At 39.1% G+C, this 25,884-nt stretch overlaps 1 protein-coding gene across 5 annotated transcripts in view; it reads right to left on the bottom strand.

Annotated features, from left to right (window-relative positions):
- Positions 1-25,884, bottom strand: part of CLASP1 (cytoplasmic linker associated protein 1) — a 164,669-nt gene that overhangs the window by 30,202 nt on the left and 108,583 nt on the right. For 2 of the 5 annotated variants that reach the window (XM_050711378.1, XM_050711379.1), the window contains exons 23-30: positions 24,142-24,165; positions 22,951-23,195; positions 19,250-19,313; positions 17,686-17,849; positions 16,644-16,722; positions 15,711-15,854; positions 3,890-4,033; positions 2,496-2,602 (exon numbers count right to left, since the gene is read on the bottom strand). In XM_050711378.1, coding sequence (XP_050567335.1) covers positions 2,496-2,602; positions 3,890-4,033; positions 15,711-15,854; positions 16,644-16,722; positions 17,686-17,849; positions 19,250-19,313; positions 22,951-23,195; positions 24,142-24,165 — 971 coding nt within the window. Of the gene's footprint in view, positions 1-2,495; positions 2,603-3,889; positions 4,034-15,710; positions 15,855-16,643; positions 16,723-17,685; positions 17,850-18,076; positions 18,080-19,249; positions 19,314-22,950; positions 23,196-24,141; positions 24,166-25,884 lie in introns of all 5 variants that reach the window. The other 3 variants (XM_050711380.1, XM_050711381.1, XM_035536857.2) reach the window with 2 other exon arrangements.

Genomic DNA, 25,884 nt, shown 5'->3' with positions numbered 1-25,884 from the left:
GGCATGGACACGGTAAGCAGAGCCTGCACACGGAATACCCTAACAGGCAATAGTAAGATACTCAGACAACCTTCCTACAACCCTTTGGGAATGGGCCCCAAAAGAGGTATGGCAAACCTGGTTTCAAAGAATGGCCCTGCAGAGAAACAGCAGTAACATTTATCCTTTTACACTGCTACCAGAATGACCTTGAACAGCTCATTTTTCGGTTTTGTAGAGAGAAAAGTCATGTTCTGCATCACAAGGCGAATTGCGAACCACAAGCATTTACAATGGGAAGATGACATGCAAGCATCTATACCACCATCACCTGCAGTACTGCAGTACACCCTGCTTCCCAAAGTCTATTAACACATCTTCCAAAGCCTTTTTTCTTAAAGGACTGCACATAGTCTTCAAAACAACCAAGTTCTCCTTTGTTCTTTAAGTGAGGACCATGCTCAAACCGCACTACACAACACACCTTCAGGAGGGATGCAATCCTGCAGAATATCGGAAGCGACTGCCCCTGATTTGCAATACCGCTTTTTCTGCAAGTGGTGAAAATCTGCAGCTACTGTTACTGCTTATATGTTACCCACAAAAATGGTAGAAATCCTCCCCTCAATATTTTAAATGGCTTTTAAGCTTTTAAAGCAGCTTATAGCTTCACCTATCATTGAACAGTAATTTTTACATGTCAGTTTTGATTAACTAAATCCAGCAAGGAAGCAGGACACACTAATAGAAAAGATACATAAAATTTTGTATCAACATCTCTAAGAACTCTCTACCCCACCCAAAAATTGAGGGAATGATTGCTTTTGAAAGGAAATTCCTGGACCACTACACCAGTGACAATTTTGGTCTTTGCAACTTAATGACAGAATGCTCTAGGTTTACATGTCCTCTCTAACTATCCCTCGAGAACATACTACGTGAGAAAAATCCTTCTGTTCCTAAACTCCAAATGCTAAAAACAGCAACACCAAACTATTGAGTGAATGATGAAAGCTATCAGCATTTTGATACATATATTCTGACATCAGCAGGTGATAAGAATGTAAAGACAAACTGAAGAGCAGTGAGTGAAGTGGCAAAAATGAGTTGTGTCACAATGGCAAAACTCAAAATGTCCTGTAAAAGGTTGTGAATTTACAAAACGTGCCACGTGCAAACATGGCCAAATACTCAATCATTGGGACACATATCTCAGTTTGTAATTCCCATGACAAACATCAATCAGCACAGCAACAATACTCAAGCTAGCAGAAGAGGAAGCAACACTGTTGGAACCATTCCCCTGAAACTCTACCACTTAATTTTTTAATGAAACCTTTGTTGAAAAGCCTCATAATAGGGAACTTGACCTTGGCTTGCAACCTGTCAGCCTAGTTTTGGATTACAGCAGATTTAGGGTCACAAAGATGTATTTAGATATCCAAAATTTCCTCAGGAAACTGTGTCTTCCTCACATGCTGCTGGAATTAGTCTAACTGCTGCATTAAATGCTAACAACCTGTGTTTTAACTGACATGTGGAACTCAAATGCCTAGGCATCCCTCCAGACAAGGTTTAGCACGTCACGACAGGGCTGATCAAGAGATTACAGCACCAATTACTATACAGGACTATGAACTGCAGTCCTTGCCCAGCATGTTTCCTTCTGTCTCTCCTTATGACTTAGTGAAGTGATGATGCAGGGCAGGCAGGCAACAGCAGCAGCTTTGAAGTGTCTTCCAGTATTTCTATGGCCCCAGAGCACACTGTTTAAATCCATTATCTCCTTTGCTCTAATTTTTTCTGTAACCCCAAAATGTACATTCCCAACATTCAAGAGTCCGTGTTTACTCAGCACAAAGTTTTGGAGTGGATTAATATATTCTAGCACAGCATCTGCAGCTTCAGCAAGACACCTAATTACAACAGACACGCTGCCCAAAGGATCAGGACACTACTCTGCTAGTGAGGAACCAGGAGGGTGATTTGCAAGTTGTTCAGCAATAAAATACCATCTCTGCTTGTTCTGCATCCTCAAAAAGCACAAGAGGGGAAGAGGGGAGACAGCATTTCTCTCAGCAGCACAAGAACTGCAGTAGTGAGATGAATTACTGATCACAAGGGTACACCTAAAAAACAGACTCCCAAAACCCTTGACCTGAAAGTTTTCATGTAGTTTGTGATATCTGAAACCTAAACAAGACCTCATTTCTAATACTGCCATTCAATATTACCTTTATTAAATCCACAAATGTGATTCTGGAGAAGGCCTAGCTATGAAAGAAAATGAATATAAGAACAGACTTTAAGGTTACACAGATCAACACGAGGATTCAAACACTGAAGGCAATCACCAACCACGTATTACCGTGTTCAAAGCTTGTTCCTTTGGAGCAATTTACTGTAAACTTTTGGTGTCTCCTTTGTTTTCAAAGTGAGTCACATTTTGAAAATGCACGCTCAGTGTTGAAATCTTTTAATATTTTGTAAGTGGTTTAATTAACCTGCCACATTACCTTGGAGACAGCCCACCATGGGAACAGTTGGTAGGTGAAGTTAAGGGGCTGGTTCTGCTGCTGGAGTGCCGGGAAGGAGTCCGACCAAGGGTATTGCTGGGAGAACCCTGGCACAGAAGCAGGAAGACAGGGATTAGCAGTATGTTGCAAGACACAGAGGAGTACACAGCAACAGCAACAGGTCCAAATATTGCCTTTGTTTGCGCTAGACAAGCTTAGAGGAGTTTTGGTTCTTGCTCCTAACCTAAAAATCTGCAACCATGGCTCATGCAGTCAGAAATACATTCTTGAACATACTGCTAGAGGATCGAGAAGCACATACACGCTTTTCTACAATCCAAAGAAACTGTAATTTTAACTCCGCAGCATGTATGCAAACATAGCCAGAAGAGTGGTTTAGCAATCCACCAAGCTACCCAGGTTCTCAGACACTATTTTCCAGGCTCCAAAGTATGCAGACCATTACCCTGGCAATTTAACAATTTAATTACGCGGCTATTTTACACATTGCCTAACGCATTCGGATTGTGCTTGTTATGAGCATAAGCAAGCAATCTAACTTATCATTTTTCCACTGGCCTGCATAATCATTTATATTGCAGCAAAATGAGTGGAAACCGTTCCCGACTCTGACTCAATTCACACAAGAGGAAGTTAAACGAGGTAGAAGGGACTAGAGAATCCAGTCCTTTCTCCTGGAAGCCTAACTCTGTAATTCTAGCTTACACAAAGGTCTGTTTGTCTTTATGGAAGGGCAAAGATGGGAGGGTTCAAATTCCAGCAAATTTCACAAGATTTCACATGAAAAAGACAAAAAATATCCTAATCCTTCCTGCTCTGAGGGGAAAAAAGGTTTAGAAGCACAATTTAATTTTCTATTAACGTATTTTCAGAGAAATTAAAATATGCAAGCGCTCTACATAAAATCAAAACAGAAGGTAACAATTGTCAACTGAGGAGACCTGGTAGGTCAAATTAAAGATGCTGCAAGCTTTTGTATGGACAATATATCATCAATTAAACTGATTTTAATAGTAGCAGCACACCCAGTAAATCTGAGGGATCAGGATCTCTGCTTTAGCCAAAAGGTCATTACTGGCAGAATTTTCAAAAGCACCACTGACTTGAAAGCACAAACCCAATGAACTTTTGTGTTCTTCTCAGCATTATTTTTTTTTTTGAAATCTACACTTGTTATGGCTGTATTAAACTTAAAAATAACTGAATTATTAGTTTTAACAGTCCCTATTAAAGCAACACCAAACAGAAGCCTCTGCTGTCCTATTGCTTCAAGACAACAGCTACAGATAGTTTATACTACTGAACATCTGCAACAGCTTATCAGGGAGCTGCCGCCTTAGTGCTCTGCAGTTTGCAATAACACAGGCTCTCACCACACTGGTGTTACTGGAGTTCTTGAGGTGGTTGTGCAGGAGCTTGGTAGCACCGTCCTGGAATGTTTTTGGCAAGGCACCAAGTAACATGGTAAACTCAGGAGTGTTCAGTTCGAAGAGGGAAATCAGAACTATTTGCGCTGCCTGAAAAGAAGAAAAGATCACCGGTTTTTAGTCTGAGCATGCATTCTGTTGGCAACAATCATTATGGTAAATAGTTGTTTCATTTAAACTCCATATTAAACTTCTGACATATTCCTCATCATGCGTCGCAAGGAATTACTAACTGCTATCATTACCTTTTCAGTTCTTTGAGCTTACAATACACTTTGGCGTTTATATCATTAATTATATCAGTAATTCCTCAGATGTGTACAGCGTACTCAGGTGTGTACTAGGCTCACGGCTAGTGAGAAAAATCTTATTCTTTTGTCCAGCACATATTTTCATTGAAAAGTCACTCCAAAAATGTTCAGATAAGTATGAAGAATCTAGAACTAAAATTTGTCATTCCCGTACTATTTATTCTAAGTGCAAAAGGGACTAGAGTTCTCTTCCCACCCCACTTCTCTTCCTAAGGATCCAACAACTTTATTGTATCAGACAATCCCTGCTCCTGTTTTCCCACCTTTCCTTGCCTCACCATTGAGGCTGTTTCAGCAACAGAAGTCTGGCTCAAGTGGAAGATCTACCAGGAGGGGGAGAAAAACCTTTCCCTCTTCCCTAGACAGGCTAAAAACCCCACCAAACTCCGTAAGTTTAGGGAGTGTAACCAGCATACAACCAAAACAACTGGCAATTTCACCATTACTTTCACTGTAAAGGGTTTTGCCGTATCTGTCTGAAGAGCTGCTGGCAGAACAGGATCTCCACTAACTCCGTAAGTAAACATAAAGCTCTGCACGTCCTGAACTAAGACAATGGGATAAAATGGGAATGAAAGCAGAATAAATCACCGAATGCAGATCTACAAGAGTAATTAATATCACGTGTTCCTAACTGGATTTCCCCAGCAACATGTAACCCATGTGGATTGCACCAATCCTGCTTCCTTCTGCCCCTGCCTTGAGAATATATGAAGATACAATACAAAAAAGTGATTATAAGAAGAGTAAAAAAATAAAGCCATGGTGGAGGACATCTGCAGTACCACCTTCTCCAGCTTTGGTCTAGCCATTGACACACCAATGTCCAGAATATACATCTGGATACAAAGCAGTGCCTTAAGCTAACAGGGTAAGAAGTGAGACTACTTGTGCTTTTATTTTGGAACAGCACACAAACAGGCTTAGGAAGAGGAGACGCTTGTGTCTCACCCTTTGGGAACTTTCCAAAATTTCCTAAAAATGAAAAATAACTTTAAAGAGAGCAAAAATATAGTTCACTATTGTGGGGGTAACTGTACATTCATTATTCTCATCAACTCAAAGGAGAAGGAACTTTTAGTAAATAACGCATTTGTAAAGTTGTGATAATTAAGTGTATCTGCAGTTCCCTGTGAAGTGGAATCTGTTAGCAGATGATGAACTTGGGTACACAGAAACCCTTTCATAGTGGAGGAGCATCAAAGCACCTCATTGTTTCAGTATACAAATTGCAGTTCAAGCTACACTGATCCTTCTGCTCATCTGGTCAATGTGCAGCAACACAGCTTTGTGTATAAAAACATTTTCCGTCTGTAGATCTCAAAGTTTAACAAGTAACATCCTTTCCATATAGCCAACAAAGAAACTGAGGCACACAACACCCGATTGGCTTCCACGGACTGCAACAAACAGGTCTTCAGACTCTTCATTTCAGATGGATCATGCTGCTTCCTGCCAGAACTCCCACTGACTTGAACAGAAACACAGCACGTCATCATTCACTTTGCACTAAGATCTACAGATGAGAAGCAGGGAGATAATTTTTTCCTGTGGCTTTCTTAACTGCAGGCTCTACCATCATCTGGCCTGAGTTTTGGGCAGCTCTGTCAGGAAGCTTGCATGGTATCCAACAGGCACGTGTATTTCTGTCAGTCGTGATCAAAGAACTTTAAAGGTTTCACCAGCACACTATTTTCTGTAATAAAAATATTACTGTGAACACGACCTCAAGATCAGCATGTTGAACTGAATGCAAAGTGACAAGTCATGCCAACGTACAGTCACATTTGTGAACACCATGCACATCCTGAACTGTTAGGAAATGGACATGCAGATCTTGTGTCAGAACAAGCAGACCTCATGGACGCGAGGATAAAAAAAAAAAAAAAGGAAAATTGATCAAGAAGGTTCCCAGGTTTAAAGATTGCTCAAAGACTAGAATACCTGGAGATACTCTAGCAGTCAGGTGCTGCCCAGGGCACAGCGAGGCAGGAAAAGATTTAAGATACCTTTGTACCACATGTGTCATCAATGGGTTAAAAATAAGATCAACCTTGGAAAACTCCTGTTTAAAAACAGCCAAAAAGGCACAAGTACATGCGCGCTCTATAACGCGGTATTCTTGAAGTATCTTTCTTGTGGTGTGCCAGAGGAGTCCAAAAAGCATCTCACAGATCTCTGAGCAAGAATTGCACCAAAGCTCCTCCAGGGACTCTGATCCTGTGGCTTCACATTGAAGCAGAGGGTTACCTAACTGGTACAGGTTAACCCTGACACACAGACACCGACAGCACTGATGCTGCACTACAGGCATCGCTGAAAACTTTCAGCTCCCATAAATCAGCTCAGTTTTGTTTCACTTCTTTGTCTTGGCTGTAATGAAAACAGAACTGTGTCCACCCTCCCTCTTTGCACAGACCACAGCTTGTTTTTAGCACTCTCTGCCAGGCTGCCAGTATTTTGTGTACACTGTGCTCTTCAGTAGCTTTGTTACTGCCTGCAAGTAGGTCACTGGGCTTTGAATGGGGGGCTGCACAGTGGCTCACAACGCGTATATTCTTATGCAGCCTCAAAGCAAGCAGACCTATGGTCTATATTGTTTGAAATAAAGCCAAGGACTACTACAGCCTGTGAGTGGTGCTCCAGTAAAGCTCTCAAAAGCAACGGCGGAGCTATGCAGTTTAATCTTGGCTGTGTTGTTTTTAAATAGTCCTCATTTAGTACACATTATCTAGTCGAAGGGCTTTTTTTCCCCTTCAAATAGCCCTTTGAGCTTTAAAATCTGTGAATTCTCAGCCTGTGACTGATTAGAGAGCATTTTCATAATCACTGGTCATTTCTGAAAATCTTGGTCCTTGTTTCACTAGATTACTGAAGGAGATTAAAACAAACCCGTAACAAAAATCTTACTTCTGTACATAACATACAAACCATTCTCCATGCAACACTCATGCTTGATGACATATAATTTGAAGAGAGCAATACCTGAATTTCCCCTTGCCCTTGCGTTCCTGTACTATTACCATGGAACAGTAATCCATCTCCTTTCAGCAAGAAATAATGTAGACCCTATAGATTATCTAATCTTAACGAGGCAGTTCTCTGCTGGCTGAAGCTAGAGAAACCCCAGTAAATAGCCTGCCTGTGCTAGTGAGGGGGTCTGGCTCCATGTCAGGTTGTTGAATCATTTGCAAAGGATTGCTTATGCAACTTCATTATTTTCCTTATAACAATGCAGCAAGAGATCAGGTTCCACAAGCTGGCAACAGCTCCCAAAGTTTCATATTTATGCCAATGCAAAAGTCATGCTGTCTAACTGCCAGCTGCTAAAGGGACACAAGTGCTTTTGCAACTTGGAAGGTTTTGTTGCTGTTGTTGTTTCGCCTTTTTTAAAAATTATTATTTTATTAGAATCCAGTAACCTCTGCAAATTAGTTGAAATATATTAAAGACTTTTTGAAGCAGCTTGGGCTCATTACGCAGAATGATCAGGCTAACTGGAAAAATGTTAAGGGAGAATGCTGTCAGTGGCCTAAGCTTAATACAAGCACCTTATGGTTGCTACTGCAGCTGGTCCGATAACAACCAAGCAGAATGAGCAGCTACTTGCCTGAACTATTTGAAAACAGTTTTCAAGTTACTCAAATCTGTATCAGTGATGGGCTCACTACATTATCAGCCCCATAAAAGGGGAGGACCCCAAACTGTTGAGACACAAAAACAAAAATTAACAGAAAAGCACAAAGCCAAAAATTACTTGACACACAGACACACTTTCTTCAGGCACCTAGTCAAGGTCTCTTTACACAGCTAGACCACTGAGACTGCAAACTAGATTAGTGTGATTAGTACACATAGCTTTTAGTCTACCTGTTTACATTTCTCTTCCAAGTTTCCTTCACCGGGCCCTGAGGAAGCTGCAGTTGTCCTAGCTGGCAAATCCTCACCTACCCAACTACGCATGGTCTGGGTTTAACAAACAGGAAAGTCGATATTATTTAAAGAAGGCATTTCAACTAAATAATCTAAACAGTACACATGCTATCTTTTTGCAGAAGAGTTTTAATCAGTTTTTTTGCTTAATCTCAAGAAACAAAAAGCATTAATATTTGATTTAACTACAGGAACATTCCTTTCAGCAGAGGGCAGCAGTGACTGAAAGTTAAATTCAGCCACAACTCTCATGTTTACTGATCATCCATCCCTTAGAGCTCCTACAAAGTGTTATTTTGGCAGCTTCCTGACAATCTCCATAACTGCTTGAGAAGCCCTGCTGAGGTGCAGAGCCTCGGTGGCATGCTGCTCTGAGATGGCACCAGGGCATCCCGGGAACAGAAGCCTGCATCTGCCCATGCCTATCCTTGCAGACAGGTCTCAGAGAGTTCAGAGGAAGATACAGTTGAGAACTTGCAAACTCCTGACTCCAGCCTGGACGTCAGTCTAGTAGACCAACGCTGTCTACAGACACCTTCTATAATGTGATTAGTCTGAAGAAGGTGCACGTCTACTCACTTTTGAAAAATATACACTGTATGCTTAATTCATTTCACCATCCAGCCTAGGGTAAATGTGGTTTTGGTAATGTAAGGCATACTGGAACAGAGACACACTCTCCCATGTCCCTTGGACTTACACTAAAAAAATGCAGATCAAATATAGATCCACAAAGATCAGGAGGCAACAGAGACACATTAGGCAGATTGTATTAGCACACATTGGCATATGGCAATGCTTCAATCCTCTGATGAGCGCAGCTGATGTTAAGTGAGTTAATTCACTTCCACTGAGAGTGTTTAGGGGCTTTAAACAAGCATTATTGAGGTGTATTTTCCAGTAGAAAATTAACTGTGATTGGGCACTAAGCTAAAAAAAAAAATGGCTGCCAAACAAGACCGCCTCTTTGTTCCCTTTTTGGGTCTATAATCAGATGAGAATAGACATCCACATTACTGATATGGTAATATGAAACAACATCTTCATCAGTTCATACATAACTCAAGCACGTTAGCTTGATTTCCAGTTTTAAAATACGCATATTCCCAAAAGATTTGTATTAGAATATGCTGTTTACATCCATATCCTGAAAAGGAAGAAATTGTTTTTAAACAGATTTACACATAGAACTAATATACAGATTAAATCCACACTGTTTTATACAGCACACAATATATCATGAAAGGTTTTTACAAGTCCCAGATGGTTGCATTACATGTGTCAAAGGCATCTCAAGCAAGTGCCAACTAGACCTATGCAGCACTGAATCACCATATTCTCATTACAGCTCTAGGACGGATTAAGACTCCTTATGCATGTTGTTCTTTTGTCACCTGGTCACAGCAAAGACTTGTGTTCAGATTACTTCAGGAGAGCCAAATGTTATCCCAGAAGTAAAGCTGATGAAGGCTACTGTGAATAACTGCTTGTTATGAAATGGCACGTGAAGTAGAAATGGGTTGAAGGAACTCCTATGGTACGCCTGGCATGATGTAGGTCTGAATTCTGAGGGGGTGATTCCCACATGTAAACTTGTAAAATGGAGGAAGAAAGGAGTAAGCTTGTAAAAGGAGGAAGAAAAGTTTCTGAAGATGGTTTGTAACAAAAACGTGCCCTTTAAACTGCAAGGAGTTTCAAATCCTGATTCTCAAAATAGACCTGTCACTTATACCTACATAAGGTGTGCATATATTTTTCTATACATGGCACGTACACAAAAATATTATGCCCATGCACATAATATAAGCATGAGTATTCACATTCTATGAAGCAATTTCAAATCTCATAACATCAGGCACTTCCAGTTTGAAGCAAACTGAGAAAAGGTAACTGCTTCTATTAAAAGCTGAGCATTAGAGGATCCTATAAGACTGTACAAATCCAAGAGATTCACTTTAAGGAAATCTAGCCCTGAGACCATGTTTCCAACAAGCATGCGACGATTTTCTTGCAACTAATGCTAGGAAAAGCGATTTACCTTACACTGCGTACACTAAAAATATTTGGGCTCTCATAGCTCTCTAGCATCAATTTCAAAACAAACAGAAAATGAGGGCTACTGTTTTGGAAACATAGTTAGAACACCAAGATCTTTTTTGTTCTAATAGCATTAAACCAAGTAAACACCGAAGTCCACCAAGTGTCAGTTTTGATACATTACACTATTTTTGCCCTAACACCAACTAAGTTAAAATGCCTGAAATGAGTTTTCTTTGCATTTAGACCTTGTCTGACTTCTTTAGGAATCTCCTTTGACTAAAAGGCTGGTCTCAGAAGTACGGACACAGTCCGTAAGCCTGAGATCAAACCCTAAGGCCTGGTTCTCTGGTAACTTGATCCTTAACGGAGTCAATGAGACACGCAAGTTGTAGGCATATTGCAAAAATGCTGGAGAGCCCTCCAAGCCAGAGAGGCGAGGCCCTGCCTACTGGGGAATATTAAAACGATTTGCCATTCAAAAGCATTGGTGTAAATGCCCTCTCCGCCACTGCTACTGTAACAGGCCATGGTCAGCAGTATTCATTGCCCAACGCTTAAGGATGAATGATGCCATGTCAGCTCACCAGGAGTCTTTGGGCGTGCTTTTGCAGTGAAATTTCTGTCACAGAATTGCTCGACTCAGCCTGACACTAAATAGAAAATTCGAGCTCCAGCAGAGATTTTAGAGGTTTCGTGACATCAAACTGCAAAGGAGTCCAATTTCATTTCCTTAGTAGTGTTTGCTCTTGTGTCTGTTGCTAGTCCTGTTATAGACACTGAAGCATTATTTTGCCCAAAGTTTCTTCAGGTTTTAGGTATCATTTCCTTTTCAAAGTGACAATATTCAATATGTCTTGAGAAACAACATCTGGGACTACTAGTTGAAGAAATATCTGTTGGTTGTTTGAGCATATGAAGAATTTGTTGCTGCAGCTTTCTTTGAAATCTTCCAGACTAACTCAGTTTCCTGACTAATCAGTTATTAAAAAAATTGGTCCCAAACACATTTTCTTTAGACATCTCTAGACTTCACCTGCAAGCTAAGTGACAACCCAAGGACCACCCTACTACCCCTTGGTCTGAGGGGGACTTGATCTTCATGAAAATCCAAGTAATATAAGCACTCTACTGAGCTTTTTGATTCACTACAACACATCTAGTTTCTTACCTAGTCCCATGCATCGTCTGTACTCAAGGGCAGCGCAGTCAAACCCAGTTATAAGGGTGACAGTTGGGGGAAAAAAAAGTTTCCCCAGTTACGTAAATGGAAGGCAGAACACAATGTGCCCATGACACAAGGCTGCCTATAATGTGTAAAAATAAAATCAGGCTTGTAAAATAAAACTACCATATGAATGTTTCATCAACAGAGAAGTGAGGCAGGATACCTGGCACAAAGGACAATTTCTTCTTCCCTGAGATTTGTAGCCCAAATCATAATCATGCAAAACAGATCTTTTCATTTACTGTTAAAAGCAGGCTGATTGCCAGGACAGCGGGCAGTGGCACTGGCCCTTCACCTTGGGAGGCCTTGTTCCCCTTTAACCTGTGCCAAGTCCAAATACCAAGATCCTGCATGCCCTCACAGACACCCCACCCCTCTGCGACACTGAGTGCTCATGTTTAATAAAAACTTCCATTCGCCCGAGCCTTGGACACAAGGCTTCCTTAGGCTTTGGCCTGAGTCAAATTAGAAGCCCTCATTTTGATTTCCACTCCGAAATTGATGCCTCCTTTCCAAAATCAAAGTATTTTCTCACGCAGAGCCCAATCCTGCAATTCAAATTCAGTAAGAATTTTATTTTTATAAGGATTGCAAAATAACTTTGCTAGCAGTATTAGTGATAGCACGGTGCAGTCACTGACCATGCCCTCAGACCAGTCATTAACTGGGTTACCATTTTGTGCTATTTTTCTGTGTGGTAATTAACTGCCTTTTGTCAAATGATTTCACCAAATCCTATATTTTTTTTATTTATTTATTTTTTACAAAAATTCAACATAATTAACACCCTGTTAATAGAGAGGAAAACAAAATGTAGACACGTTTAGACACTAGTATTTAGTGTCACGTAGATCTATGCCCTGCCCAATGACATGTTCTGCTTAGGGAAAAAGCAGGATTCAGCTGCACATGCAGAAATTACCAACAGGTGCTCTCACTGCATTCGAGGGCAACAGTTGAACCCCATCTTAGTTTGCTGTGCAATGTAGCACAATCTGTTTCTACCTAATAGCTTTTGTTCAGCATAAAGGACAAATGTCTTTCACCTTTCTTCTACTACTGTTTGCAGGAAGTGACCCTTAACTTAAATGCATGGTAAACACCCAGAAGTATTAACAATCTTTAAAACAAGACAAATATTTACCCCCAACACATTGCAGATCACCTTATTTACAACTTAACGCCTGACAATAATTTTGACCATACATAATTCATTGCTATTTTCAACAGCTTAAATGGTTTCTACCCTGAGAGGGAATCATGCCATTTTGTCAGTACCAACTCTACGTTCATCAGAGTACTTTTTTTTTTTTTGGTAACAGAGTTCACGTTTAGCTAGATAGATATTATTTAATATGAGAACATAAAGCACTTTATGCACAACAGCATTTCCTTTGACTAAGCTTCTTTCTGATTTTGACTAGCTATAAAACATGACCCATAGTCCAAGTCAGACGTCAGACAGGTTAATCGTGCCCATTAAGTGTGCTTAAGCTGTCATCGTAAGAATATGCAAAGTTTATTAATAAAGACGTATTGTTCAGTTTGAAAAAGGTCTTTGGACTAGATGCCACTTTTTGTTCTATTTTTCTCCAGTATCATAACACTACAGGGGGCTGGGATCTCCATGACCATCACATACAAAACAGTGATGGACACTGATATCACTAGTAGAAGGATAATCCTACTATCGGCTGATAATATAACCCATTTCTTGAACAGATTCCTTGATTGCTACCATAGGATAAAATCTGCATGACAAATTGCCATGTGCACACAATAGCCACATGCTTTACATATTAACTGACAGCAATCTTTTATATATTTTGCTACTAGCATGAGCAACCTTGTTTTACCATCTCTAGTAAGGCAAAATCCAGACAGGATAGTATGGCCACCACACACCCAAATGCTACTTGCATTAAGATAGCATTCAGTAATTTAAATCCAGGTAAGAACCACAGTGCCTGTGTGACTAAGTTTCTTGTAGGAAGAGCTGCTGCCTTCACAAGCAGTTGAGCACTGGCATTGCTGTTCTATCATCAGTTACAGTGGTATACAAGGACTAGACTACGACAGCCAAGACTCCTCAGTACCAAAAATAAAGTTGGCTCCTGTCTTTACAGGAGCTGAGTCAATTGCACGGATTATCTCAAATCCAGATTCTATTGGAAAAGTATCTTATTTTATAGTTGTTACAGGCCTCCTGTAGTACCTGAAACTTTGTAGTCTTAGTTGGTTCTCTTTCTACCCATGTTTAGACTATGACAATGTTTTCAATCGCATGGTCTGCTCTGCACTTAGAGAATCTCAGACCTTGAAGGTTATCTGCAGTAATCCCTTCCACGACAATGAATCTTCCTGATATAAAAAGCGGTACTTTTTTCCAGGTTGTAGCCTCCAAAAAATGGAGGACAATTTTAATTGTGTTCTTCAGAACATTTCACCTGTCTGGGTTAGCCCTTGTAATCCTGTTCGTTACTGCATAATGAATTTATTAGTCTGTTAACTATAGTCCTGACAGAGATTATGGCCAATGATTGCTTATAAATCCTTTGTAGCAGTGTTTCTTCTAAAGCCTTTAGTTTGTACTATGCTCTTAATAAAATCATAGTACAGCAACTGTATGATGAAATAGAGATCACCTGGGCATTCATTTTTAGTATCCTAAATTAGCCTAACTGTCCAATAATTTGAAAGCTACAGGCATCAGAGGCAAATCCAAGTCACGCGCAGATTTAATAAAGAGAATTTGGATTCAGTAATCTCTTATCAGCCTCCAAAGCCCAGGTACTGCTCAGGTGGAGCTTGCTGGAAGTTTTTACCAGAGCTCTGCGAGTCTTTGAGACAGACACTGCACTGTGAACACACACTTCCCACACCATGACTTCACAGCTAACAGCCAAATTTTCAGCTGTTGCAGAGATACCGTTCACTCAACTTTGCATGCAGCAATGATGACCTCTAATGGTGGAATATTTCTTCTGCTGAGCAACATGCAGAAGTTTTGCTATTTGCTTTTCAATGTATTATTCTAGTTAAATTAATTTACAACTCCCTCTTGCCTGCCACTAGCAGAGTAAACTGCTAGGGGTTTACTTGAACTGTAAAAGGGAAGAAACTGCTCTTTTGTTAATTCTTTCTGACTTTGTATATGAAAATATCAAAAGGAAAATGCACATTCCAGATTTAATTCTAGGAGTTAAGTCACTCTTTTAGGACTCTCTGAGACTACCTTGTACAAATTGCAGTCATGCTAGAGCAAATAACCCCTGGAGAAAGTCTTCTAAAAAATAGATGAGACATTTTTCTCTAGATCCAATCAAATGTATGCAAGAAAGCAAAAAGCGTGCACACAAAAAGCTTCTTTGAAGTCTTGCCACCTATCAGATAATGAATATTGAATATCCTATATATTGAATTCATATATATTCACATATATTGAATAATGAGGTGCGGTACCTTTGATACCCAATGATCAATTCATCAGAATCAAATAATCAAAAATAATTTTATTTCTAAAGTTATAAAATACTAATCTAAGTGTATGTAGAGCATAAAAATTTCACACAATTTGTATATTCTGATATGACTTTTTCTCTTTTGTTTATTTATTATTATTTTGGGGGAAATTGGAGGTAATTTTAAGTTGTTACAGATGCCAAGTACATCAAACAAAGTCTCATTTTTCTCTTGGGAGAGATGAGTATCACTACATGCTCCATTTTAGCTTACCTGGCACTTGCATCTACAGCAAAGAAAAAAAAGAACAAGTTAACCGTATTATCTAGGACTGACCTAAATAGGTCAATTTTAAAAACTGTTTATCTCATTCTGGAAAAAAGAAAAGAGTTGAGAACCCTTGGCAGCTTACTGATTTGTTTAGTTTCTTTTAACAATATCGCAATGCAGAAGCTGTGCTAGATTTCATTTCAGTCTACAAAGCATCTAAATAAACAAAAATCTATAGATACTTCCAGACTGCTCAATAAAAAGCACATTTTTAAACTGTGACTCCCTTTGTGTGGTAATAGTAGTTAAAGTTAGACAGCTAAGTACCTAACTAGATAAAAATATCTATGAAGAGATGCTTCAGAAATGTGTCTTTACTGAATAGGCAATTTGGTTTGGAAGGCAAGGTCTGTATGACTCAAACCACTGAATTTTTAATTACCTTTATGACTTTTTTTTTTTTTTTTAATTTTTTTCTCTTTTTAGAAAGAATAACTACTGCCAATATTTCATCATTCTGACTTACCTTTCTCACATCTGAGCTCTTTGGTTCTGTTGTCCAAGTTATAATTCTAGATACAGCAAGTCTTGTCTCACTGGAGTTCACAAAGTCTGTTGGATCCATCTGTCTTGCCAAGGACTCAATATACTTCAGGATAGCAACTTTCACCTGAGAAGTGAAGACGTATTTGTTAATCCCGTGAGCTGGCAAAAATAGAATTATCCTGTAATAAACAGACATTGCTGTCGATTGACAAGACTTATGCCTTACTTGGGAAAAATTATCCCTGTGCCATGTCTCCATGTCACATTTCAAAACCAAAAGCAACTTTCTACCCAGGAAAAGTTTTGTGTAGTGAGTCTGGAATGGCATATCAGAACTGGCTTGAAATACGTCCATTTGTGCAAGCAAATCACCACACTGTTTCCACCCGTTTTGAATATTTTAAAGTTCTGCGGGGTGCCTCATGCCCATGGTTACTGTTCCAGGTGCCTCTCATGAGGCTGGAGCCTCAAAAGATTTACACTTTGGGACATGGGAGAAAGAGCACTAGTCATTTGGCATCCTGTACATTCCTGTCTCTGAAACAATTACGTATCATTTCCAGAGTTTACAGTGTACCTATAGCCTTGGGACGGCAGCCTCCTGAAAAACAATCTGCACAACAGTACGCCGTTAAGAAGATTCAGTAACAGAAAGCTCTGTTTCTTCCCCAAACCCTACATGCATTATGTATGTTCTGTGCAACAAACACTTGGTTTGTTTTGTGCAACAAACACTTGTTTTGTTTGTTTGTTTAACACACAAGGTGTGCTTAGAGTCTCAGCTCTCTAGCTGCCCAGACTGAGCCTGGTCCCTGCTGTCCTGCACAGACAGGTTTCTTCCACTTTAATTATACCTGCCATGGCAAACTAAAATAACCACGTTTATGCTTCAGCAAAAAGGCCTGATACTGACCTTGAGGTTTGGTGTTTGGGTCTGATCCACAATAAACCTCATCAAAATGTTAAATTGTTGATCAAATGGAAAAGAATCCCTGTCCAAAGAAAACAAAGGCAAAAATGTAATGCTACACACACTTCCAGGGCTAAATTAACTCAATACATAAAAACTTACATAACAGAGTTCAGCACCTATCATGCTTTTCTTCCTAAGTTTACCATCAACCATTCAGAGAAACTCAAGTTAAAGGGTTACCTGATTACTCTTTTAATACTGACAAAACACTGCTAAATCAACACCTTTATATGCTGTTACTCTAACTGACTTCTGTACACTTAATCCTGTTTTTGGCACACCTGCCCATCCCCTCTCCATTTCAGGCTGTGCTTTCTTCCCTTATCTCTAGTAGCAGACTGGTTTCTCTTTCCCTCAGAGCTCCTGCCTGGTTTTGATTTCTCTCTTCTTCCTTTTTTCTTCTCTATCTTGTTTCCTCCTGGATAATTAACTATTCCTACTAGTACGATCTCCTCCTGCTACTACTTATTCATTTATCATCTCTTTTCCAGGACAAGCTGAACTTAATTGTAACTATGTCCTGTGCCGGACATCCTTAGAAAAGGGCATGGACTACAGAACTAACTGGTGTGCAAAAAGAAGTAGCTTTCAAGGTCTTATTCTGATGTTAACATTATTGTTTGAACACATATAAGATGCTCTGTACTTTGTGTTAAAGCACTGTTCATATTGTAAACACTGCAAACAATTATTTTCAATCAGTCAAAAAGAAAACTGATGTCCAAACACATGCACACCAAAAAACAAATGCGATCAGTTACACACTTTAAGCGTTACGCTTTACAGTTATCTATCAAAAACGAAGACCTTTTTAATTCTATGCTTTAAATATTGTGACATAGTTTTGTTCTCATTTATACTGGTGTTCCGTAGCATTGAGACCTCAAAATGTATGGCACTGCTGGCTTTCTACAACATTCATCAGATGCCCTTCTGTAACCCTGTAAAAAGCTACACAGTATTTGCCACCTGAGTACTCTACCTGGTAACATCCAGAGCTTTTTGAACTTTTGCTTGCACAGACCCCAGCAAATCCGCTCCCATTTTCTTTAGCAACTGTGTCAGGAGAACAAAAAGCCAATCCTGCAAGTCATCTTTATGAATGATGATGAAATCAACCAGGGTTTCCAGAAACATGCTGAAGACCTATAAACAAAACAACTGTCACAAAAAGGAAGGCTGTGCTTTAAATAGAAAATAATCAAAGGAGAGGGATTTAAAATACGAGTTGCAGAATGATTGTTATAGACAGTTTCTGAATGAATGATTTTAGTGACTACATTTTTCTGAAAAAAGAGACAATACACATCTAGAATGTGCTGTATTAAAATACCACATGAAACAAATGAAGGAAGAGGGTAGAATACACTTACTCTCTGTTGTGAATTCCACGGCAAAGCAGGCCATGCAACAAAACAAACCACTCGTTAGCACGCAGTGATCAAACACAACTGTTCAGATGCAATTTGTCAACATAAAAGATGCATTCATTAAGAGTTCACATTTTCTTAATACAAAACACCTTCTCAGAGTTGTTTAAAACATTATATACCTTGGATCAGATCCAGTTTCCTCTCATGAAAAGCAATGCTTTTAAAGTCAACAAGTCAGGAGAACTTCTCCAATCTTTACCAAGATCGGTATACCCTTCTCCAATCTTTACCAAGTCCTTTCCCACTTCCCAGTTTATTCTGACTTCCAAGACTCCAGTCCCACATGTCATCCCAAATACAGAGTTCAGAAAGGACAGTGGGCAGAAATGAACCCTGAATTTACAGCAAAGGACCAAACTCTGACTTCAGTTATATTGAAGCAATTTAGTGGCTGATATTCACACTTAAAACTAATGAATTTGCAGCAGTAATTCTCAAAAGGCAGTGAAGATGAGAGATCGCCACTGTCACATAGAACATATGTTGGTCAAGTGCGTAATAAACCATCAACTTATCTATAAATGGGAAATATTTTGCAAACAAATAACTCTGGGTCTGAACAAGCTTATGGGCCCACCTTCTCCATTCTCTAACCTGCTTCTTTCTAAGAAATGCCTGTATATTCCGGGAACAGCCTTCAACTTCAAAGGACAATGTTAGAAAGAAGACAAGGTGTGTATATTGTTGTTGTTTTAAAATAAATATAACAGATCCAAAACAACATCTTGATGAGAATCCATACTGCTTGCAGGTATATACAAACCCCAGAGGACAAGACGCCTAGCTATGGTTTATCACCCTTTAGACCTCACTCTATTGCATATCACCAAGAAAATCCCTAGAGAAGTACAGATAAAACTGAACCTCTCACTTAAGGAGCTGACACCCGAAAGGCATTAAGTTTTTTGGAAAGCATGGAGTAATATGTTCTTAGCAACAGGAGACAGATTGAGACACTTGCCTACAGAGTAAAACAGACAAAAACTGAAATTTATAAATGCCAGTTTTCCCCAGCAGATGGCAGGGGTAGAAATAAAGAATATTCATCTTGGAACAACATAAAACATACACACATGCTAATTCAAGAGAATGAGCCAGCCTTTGTGATCTTACCTTGCTGTGAGGGTCAGCAAACATGCGAGTAAATATTTCACAAAGCCTTTTTAACTCGACTCGGCTAAAATACATAAGACGACAATAATATTAATGCTAAAGCTCCAGTTGCCAAAAAAGAGCTGATAAATAGTAACAGCTGAAATATCTAATTTTTTTTGTTTAAACATTACTTAAGTCACGCTTCTAAAAACCCTGTTTCTAGGTGAAGCCTTAACTGGCATTCCAGCTGCTGTGATCACCAGGGTTATGACAAGAAATCCAATAAACACATTTTAAAATCATGAAGCCACTTTATTTTCTGTTGCTTCCATTTTCTTCTATAGTCTGGATTGCAGAAGACAACTTGAAAAGAGAGTACTTGGAAGACATTTCCTTGATAGTTTGATGATAGTTTTGATAAAAAAAAAAAGACATTTCCTTGAAGGTTGATAATTCACAGAAACACTGTGCTTTTGCAGCTTAGGAATAGGTTCCTCAGGCTTCCTTTCTGTCAGGTATTTCAATTTTTCAAGTGAAACCAGAACTTCCATGCTGTTTAAGTATATGCTAATCATATATATTTTGGTAATTCTCAGTAGCTTCAATGAAATTGGTCTAGAATTGCATCGTATTAACATATAGCTGAATAGACTCCAGAGGCTGACAGTAGACAAACATATAGAAATTGAAGACGATCTATCAAGTAGGCAACCTACTAAATCAGAAGATAATTAAACTTACTTTCCTATTAGTAAGAGATTAGGTGCTCAGTAATACTCTTTTTATACAATTAGTAAAGAGTGGTCTATTAGTAAGATACCAAGCTTGAGTCATACCAAGCTTGAGTCAAACGCAAAACTGGTGCCAAAGCTCTTATTAGCAATGTATCGAAAAACACAAGTCCTACTCTTGCTGCAATGCAAACTGCCAAAGAATGTCAAAATTTTGCTTGTTCACTGTCCAAATGAAAACAGAGCAATTAGGTAATATTTCCTGCATACTATGGACGTGATTAGGTATTTTTCACAACTACTGTGAAACCAGAGCAACTACTGAAATGCACATTGATTGCTCAGAGAAGAGCTGTTTAGATCGTGATTACATATACCTGCTTTCCAGAAAGATGTTAATTTACGTTTCACCTATATATTTTCAGATATATATAGCTAGAATATGAGCAGTCTATAACTGTTTCATGTTAGCTTGTTTATAGTAATAAGTAGTTACTGTAAACTATTATAGTAGTTTATAGCATAGAAATATATTTTTTCAAATAGATTTGTAATCACATTTTAAAATGGCACAAAGACAATGGTCTGCCCAAGAGCTTGATGTAAAGAAAAAGTCCTTGTAATGATCCCGAAGCAAGCTGTCAGCTTCATTCAGGATGAGACTGCGCTGTCTCTAAACAACTGCCCTGCCATGCTCTCTTCATGCAGACTGCTGCTCTCTGAATGAACTATTTATTACTTTAATGAAATTTCTTTGGGGACAACTGTTATATGAAGACAGCATGTGTAAGCATCTGTTTTCCAAAATCTTGCTGAAGTGACAAAGCAATCGCTAAACTAAAAAACAAGCAGTGGAAGAACATTTCCTTAAGGGATTTGCTGGCCTTGTGTTGTTCGGAAGGCCTGACTGGGGAACCCTCAGAGAACTAGGCCACACAAAGCTAGATGAAGCAATGAGGATAGGTGTGTGCTTTGCAAGCTCATCTTTCTGAATATATAATTCACTGCTTACATAGGATCCTTCAGATCCGAGTACTAAAGAAAACCTAGCCACATCACTGCTTTATGTTAAACTTGTTATACCACAACAGAAGATATCAGGTTTAATTAAAGACAGACAGACTTGCCACTTGGACTAATGACCTTGGTGATGTTCTCTGTGATGCCGTGAGAACACGATGAAGCAATCTGATCATTAGTACAGACACCAAAACAACCCTGAACCAAGGTGTAAGCAGAACAAAAGCAAACTGAAAAGAAATATAAAGAACTAAAAACAGTATCAATTTTTTAAAAAAATAACTCTGCAGGGTGTAGTTTCTGGGAAAGGTTTATAAATATTCAGGATCAGTGCCAAGAAAACTTGCTAGCTTAAGGGACTAGTGACAGCAGCACAATTCAAACACTGCAACCAGCAGAAATGAAAACAACAGTTTAGTTCTATTGGCATTTCTGCTAAGAATTACTAATGTGGATAAACAGTCCATCGCCCAATCTTCTCAGCATTTCCTGCCTTGGAATTATCACCCAACATATACAAAACCTCGGTTATTCTCTTGCACTTTTGTGGCCCAGTCAGAGTCTCGCCCAACTTTTTCATGCAAGTATATGAGGTGCCACAGTTTTTTCAGACAGCTTGTTAAAACAAAGTTAAAGAAAAAAGACAGCATTCATGTAGGAAGTATTTTTTAAAATACTCATAAATAGACCACATCAAAAGGCATCTCTGACCTAGGAACTCTAACTACCATATTAAAAACCTGAAGCACTTCCCACTTACAGACTGCATCACATCATGTGAAGTGCTAGAATATATTTATGATGGCAGGAGAATAACCTTTCCAGACTAGCTCTCAGTGCATTTTTATTCAGTCTGTTAACAAGGGCTGTCAAATATTTTCAGCTAGTGTGAAGACCTTTTAAAAATGAAACAATTGCACAAATCCAAGAAGGTAGGCAGTAAGCTATTTGGCAATCATTTATAAACATGGTCATAATTTAAGTTTTATATAAAACTTATATTAAATTATATTAAGTTTATAACATTCATAACAAAAATTAAAACGTCAGAGCTATTTGTGAATGTTATCTTCAAGGGAGCCAAAAGAAGCAACTTGTTTCCAAATTCTTTCACCATAAACTTAAGAGTAAAAAGCCAGTAGCATGAAAGCCAGTTAGTTAATGTGATTTGCTGTCTATAGCTAGCATGACATGGCTGTATTAAGTTTCCCTGTGACTACTGCGTAATTCTAAGATCTGTTTTAATGGGTGACATGCCAAAGGTGTTTGAAGGGTTTATTTGGCTTTCTACAAGGTGAAAATGTCTCTCTCCTACTACAGTTTCAGAGTCAGTACACCTACTTCATTGCCTTAAGAAACTTCCCTCTACATTGTAAATTACACCATTTACAGGAGACTCAAGCTTCTGATATAAGATTTTTCAAGAGTTACAAATAATTAAACCTGATGTGCTCACAAAGAGTCACAAATAATTATGCCTAACTCAGACCTCATAAAGAGCCAAAGAACACCCAACACACTGAGAACATCATTTGATCTCATCTTTGAAATACACACACCCTGAGTGGTTTTTAGAATAATGAAGTGTTTGCCTCACCAACTAAGCTGCTGGGAAAAAAAAATTACTGAAGATTCAAACGGTCTAATGTAAAAATAGTACCACCCTTGGAGTAAATTTACATTACCATCATTGTGGGAAATCTCACTGTGCTGCAACAAACAGGAGGCAGAAGGCAGAGCATAGAAAACCATATGCCTGAGTCCCATCTACGTTACTACTACAAATTTCACACAAACAGTAGTGATGACAGCTAAATTTTTTCTGAAAGTAATTAACTCCCACACTGTGGAGACAGCTTTCACAGCTGTTAAAGGTACTATCTGTCTACATGAGGCAAGTACATATACTGACTTCTGGCTATAGCCATCTCCCTTGAATGACAGACAATACAAAGCTACAAAGGTCACCTCAGCGTCCGCTGGCTTTTCAGTAAGTTCTGAAGACCTATGAGCCCCTCCTTCCTTTCAGACCAGTTGGAGCTGGCACAGTGGTTCAGGACCTCAGCCACATCTTCAGTCTGCCGCAGGTAGTGTGGAATGCCCCCATTCCTGGAACCATAGGAGCGCTCGGAGCAAGCACTTGATGCATCACTGTTAGCGTCATCATCTGAGTACATCCCATAGGGTTCATATCTTCTTCTCACGGGCTTTTTCTGGAAGAGGGGAAACTCAGTGTAAGTAAATTATATATAATTACATCAATTCCCAAAGAAAAGCGTTCTATCTATAACCACTAACAAAGGAAGATTAATGCTATTGTTATAGTTACATACATGTATATAGATAGATGTCACCGAGCACTGCCTGCTTACCTCTCTCAGTAGAGCAAGACAGATCCCAGTGATTTCAGTGAGAACATTAAAATGAATGGGGGAGCAAGGACTGCCTTCCCCAGCACAAGAACTAGATACTTATGCCCAGTGGAATTAACTACAAGTAATGAAAACACATGTTGTTTTATTGTAAATATAGGTCAGTTTCATTGTTACAGATGGTGATGATATAACCTCTATTTCAAGAAAAAAGATAAGGAAGAAAAAGCTGAAGGAATCTGTGCTGGCATGCACAGTCACTTTGATATTGATAATGAAGTGACTCTAGAAATGCACTGGGATACAGGCCATCACAATTTCTCTGTTAGTTTGGGCAAGATTTTCATTTATTTATTTATTTATTTTAACCAGAGGTTCCTAAGGGAGTTGAGTAATCAAATCCCACTCATTTCCATAGCATGGCATAAGTGGACCTAATTCCCTTAGGTAACATCCTGAACAACCTCAGTACTTACAGAATAGATGTTACAATAATTTTGATAGCAAAACAAATTGTATACTACAAAATAAACTCTTAAATGAACCTAAACAGAACAAGATTGATACAACAATGTATCAGAGAAGATTGCCTATATTCTACAGTGTTTGCTACAGAATTCCTTCCAGTGTCCAGTCCTGCAGTTCTCAGACTTGTGAAGCCAGCAGAGTTTTGCTTCCACTAGGACTGCAGGAATGAAGCGTAGTATCAAGTGCAGTATCATGGGTGTTAGCAACAGGCTGGGGAAAGTTTGAAAGTAGAAATAAAAAGTCAAGAAAGCACTAGTACCTTGCTCCTGGAGTCTCCTAACAGCTGTAGAGGCAGGAAAATATTGAAGGGTGGGAAAAAGCATAGAGAATTATGTCAGAAGCTTATGTAGGGTTTTTGTTTTTGCAACAAAAATGTATAGCAAATGTGTCTTAGCAAATCAAAAAAAACCACAGTTTACGCAAAATAAAAGTGGGTATAATAACGCCTGGCATTATTGTTTATCTGCTGCACTAACACATGTATCCTACAATTTCTATTAGAGAGCTTGGAAGTGAAATTATCTGTTAATAAGTTTCAGATGGCAGATCTAAACGCAGCACCTCTCTGCCTGCTTTTCAGAAACATTGCTTCTGGAAGATACCAGTTTTTGGGAGTGATTTATTTCCCTACACGTTATCGCTAGCTTTAGATTTTAGAATCTTAAAGAAATTCTGATGTCAAGGAACCACTATCTACAATACAGCACATTTAATCAACTTCACTTAACCAGATTCTCTTTCAACCCACAGTTCTTACACTGCACTTTTTTTTGAAGCTTAGCTCCTTTAAAGACGACCTGGCTGGCACCACTGACTTAAAGGCCTTAACGCCAAAGTTTCCATCACCCTTTGAGCTTTTCTGACAGATCCGAGCACTGATTCACAGTACAGACAGTGTGCTTTTAGGCCAAGTCCAGCTCTTGAACAGAAGCAGTGGATCCAATGAGAACTGTAATGCATGGAGCAGAGGTCATAGAATGACCCGCTGTGTGTTTTGTTTAAACTTGAGTATTTGGCAAAGGCCATCTCTGGAGAAGTTCTTTTCACTTCCTACTGGAGGAAAAAGAATACTTGTCTGAGAACAAGGCTGCTGGGTAAAAGCTGGCATCACACTACTCTCTCAAAAGGAGCCCAAACACTGTCTGTAAATTGCCTGTTGAGAGAAGACAACTAAAGAAGAACAAATTGGGGTGGTGGGAAAGAAGGGGTAAATAAGATCGTATTGCATCCCCTAAGATCATACCAATTCAGACTGATCAGCCAAGGTAGCAGAACTACTTACTCTCCAGCTAGACTCAAGGCTTTCCCTTTTAAGCGTTTAACTCTTTAAATAAGATTTTAACATTCCAGTATAACATTACCCAGTTTAAAAGAGTACAATATTTAAAAGAAAACTCTGTAAGTATAGCTGCAGATTCAGTCACACCGAGAGATCTTGGTGACCAGCAGTGAATTGGAACACCACCGTGACCCTCTTCTCCCACAAGAAACCAGTATTCACCAACAGTTCACATTCTGGGATAAGGTCTCATTTCATTTACACAGGCAAACCATCACCTTTAATTATGCTGTGAAAAACTACAGTGGCAAATTTGAGGTGCTGAGAGCAGATACTGGCTCACAAGCTGCTGAATTTGGTAACAAAAATGCCCGGCTAACAATTTAGCCCCCTGAATCTAACAGTACCATCTATGATATGCTGTCCTAACTCTGCATGATTCAGAAGCACTTCTTTATTTTTATGGAAAGAGATTTATTTATTTTTAAAGACACTTCTCTGAGTACTTTAATAATACTCTAGATAAGTAAGTGACGTGAGCTGGTTGACAATCAAATACAAAAAGGAAAATGATGTTAGCCATCATTAGAGAAAGTAAACTAGGAAATGGAGAAAAAAGAGCATCTTTCACAAACTATGGGGTAATGTTTTTTTCATGAGGGAACATCTGAGATATCTGCCTTGGATACATCAGGAAATCCTACCCTCAGCTCAGGTCTAGAG

This window comes from Cygnus atratus, chromosome 6 (assembly GCF_013377495.2).
Source record: "Cygnus atratus isolate AKBS03 ecotype Queensland, Australia chromosome 6, CAtr_DNAZoo_HiC_assembly, whole genome shotgun sequence".
Taxonomy (NCBI): domain Eukaryota; kingdom Metazoa; phylum Chordata; class Aves; order Anseriformes; family Anatidae; genus Cygnus; species Cygnus atratus.
Note: the sequence above shows the minus strand (reverse complement) of the source record. Positions and strands in the feature narration are given on the sequence as shown.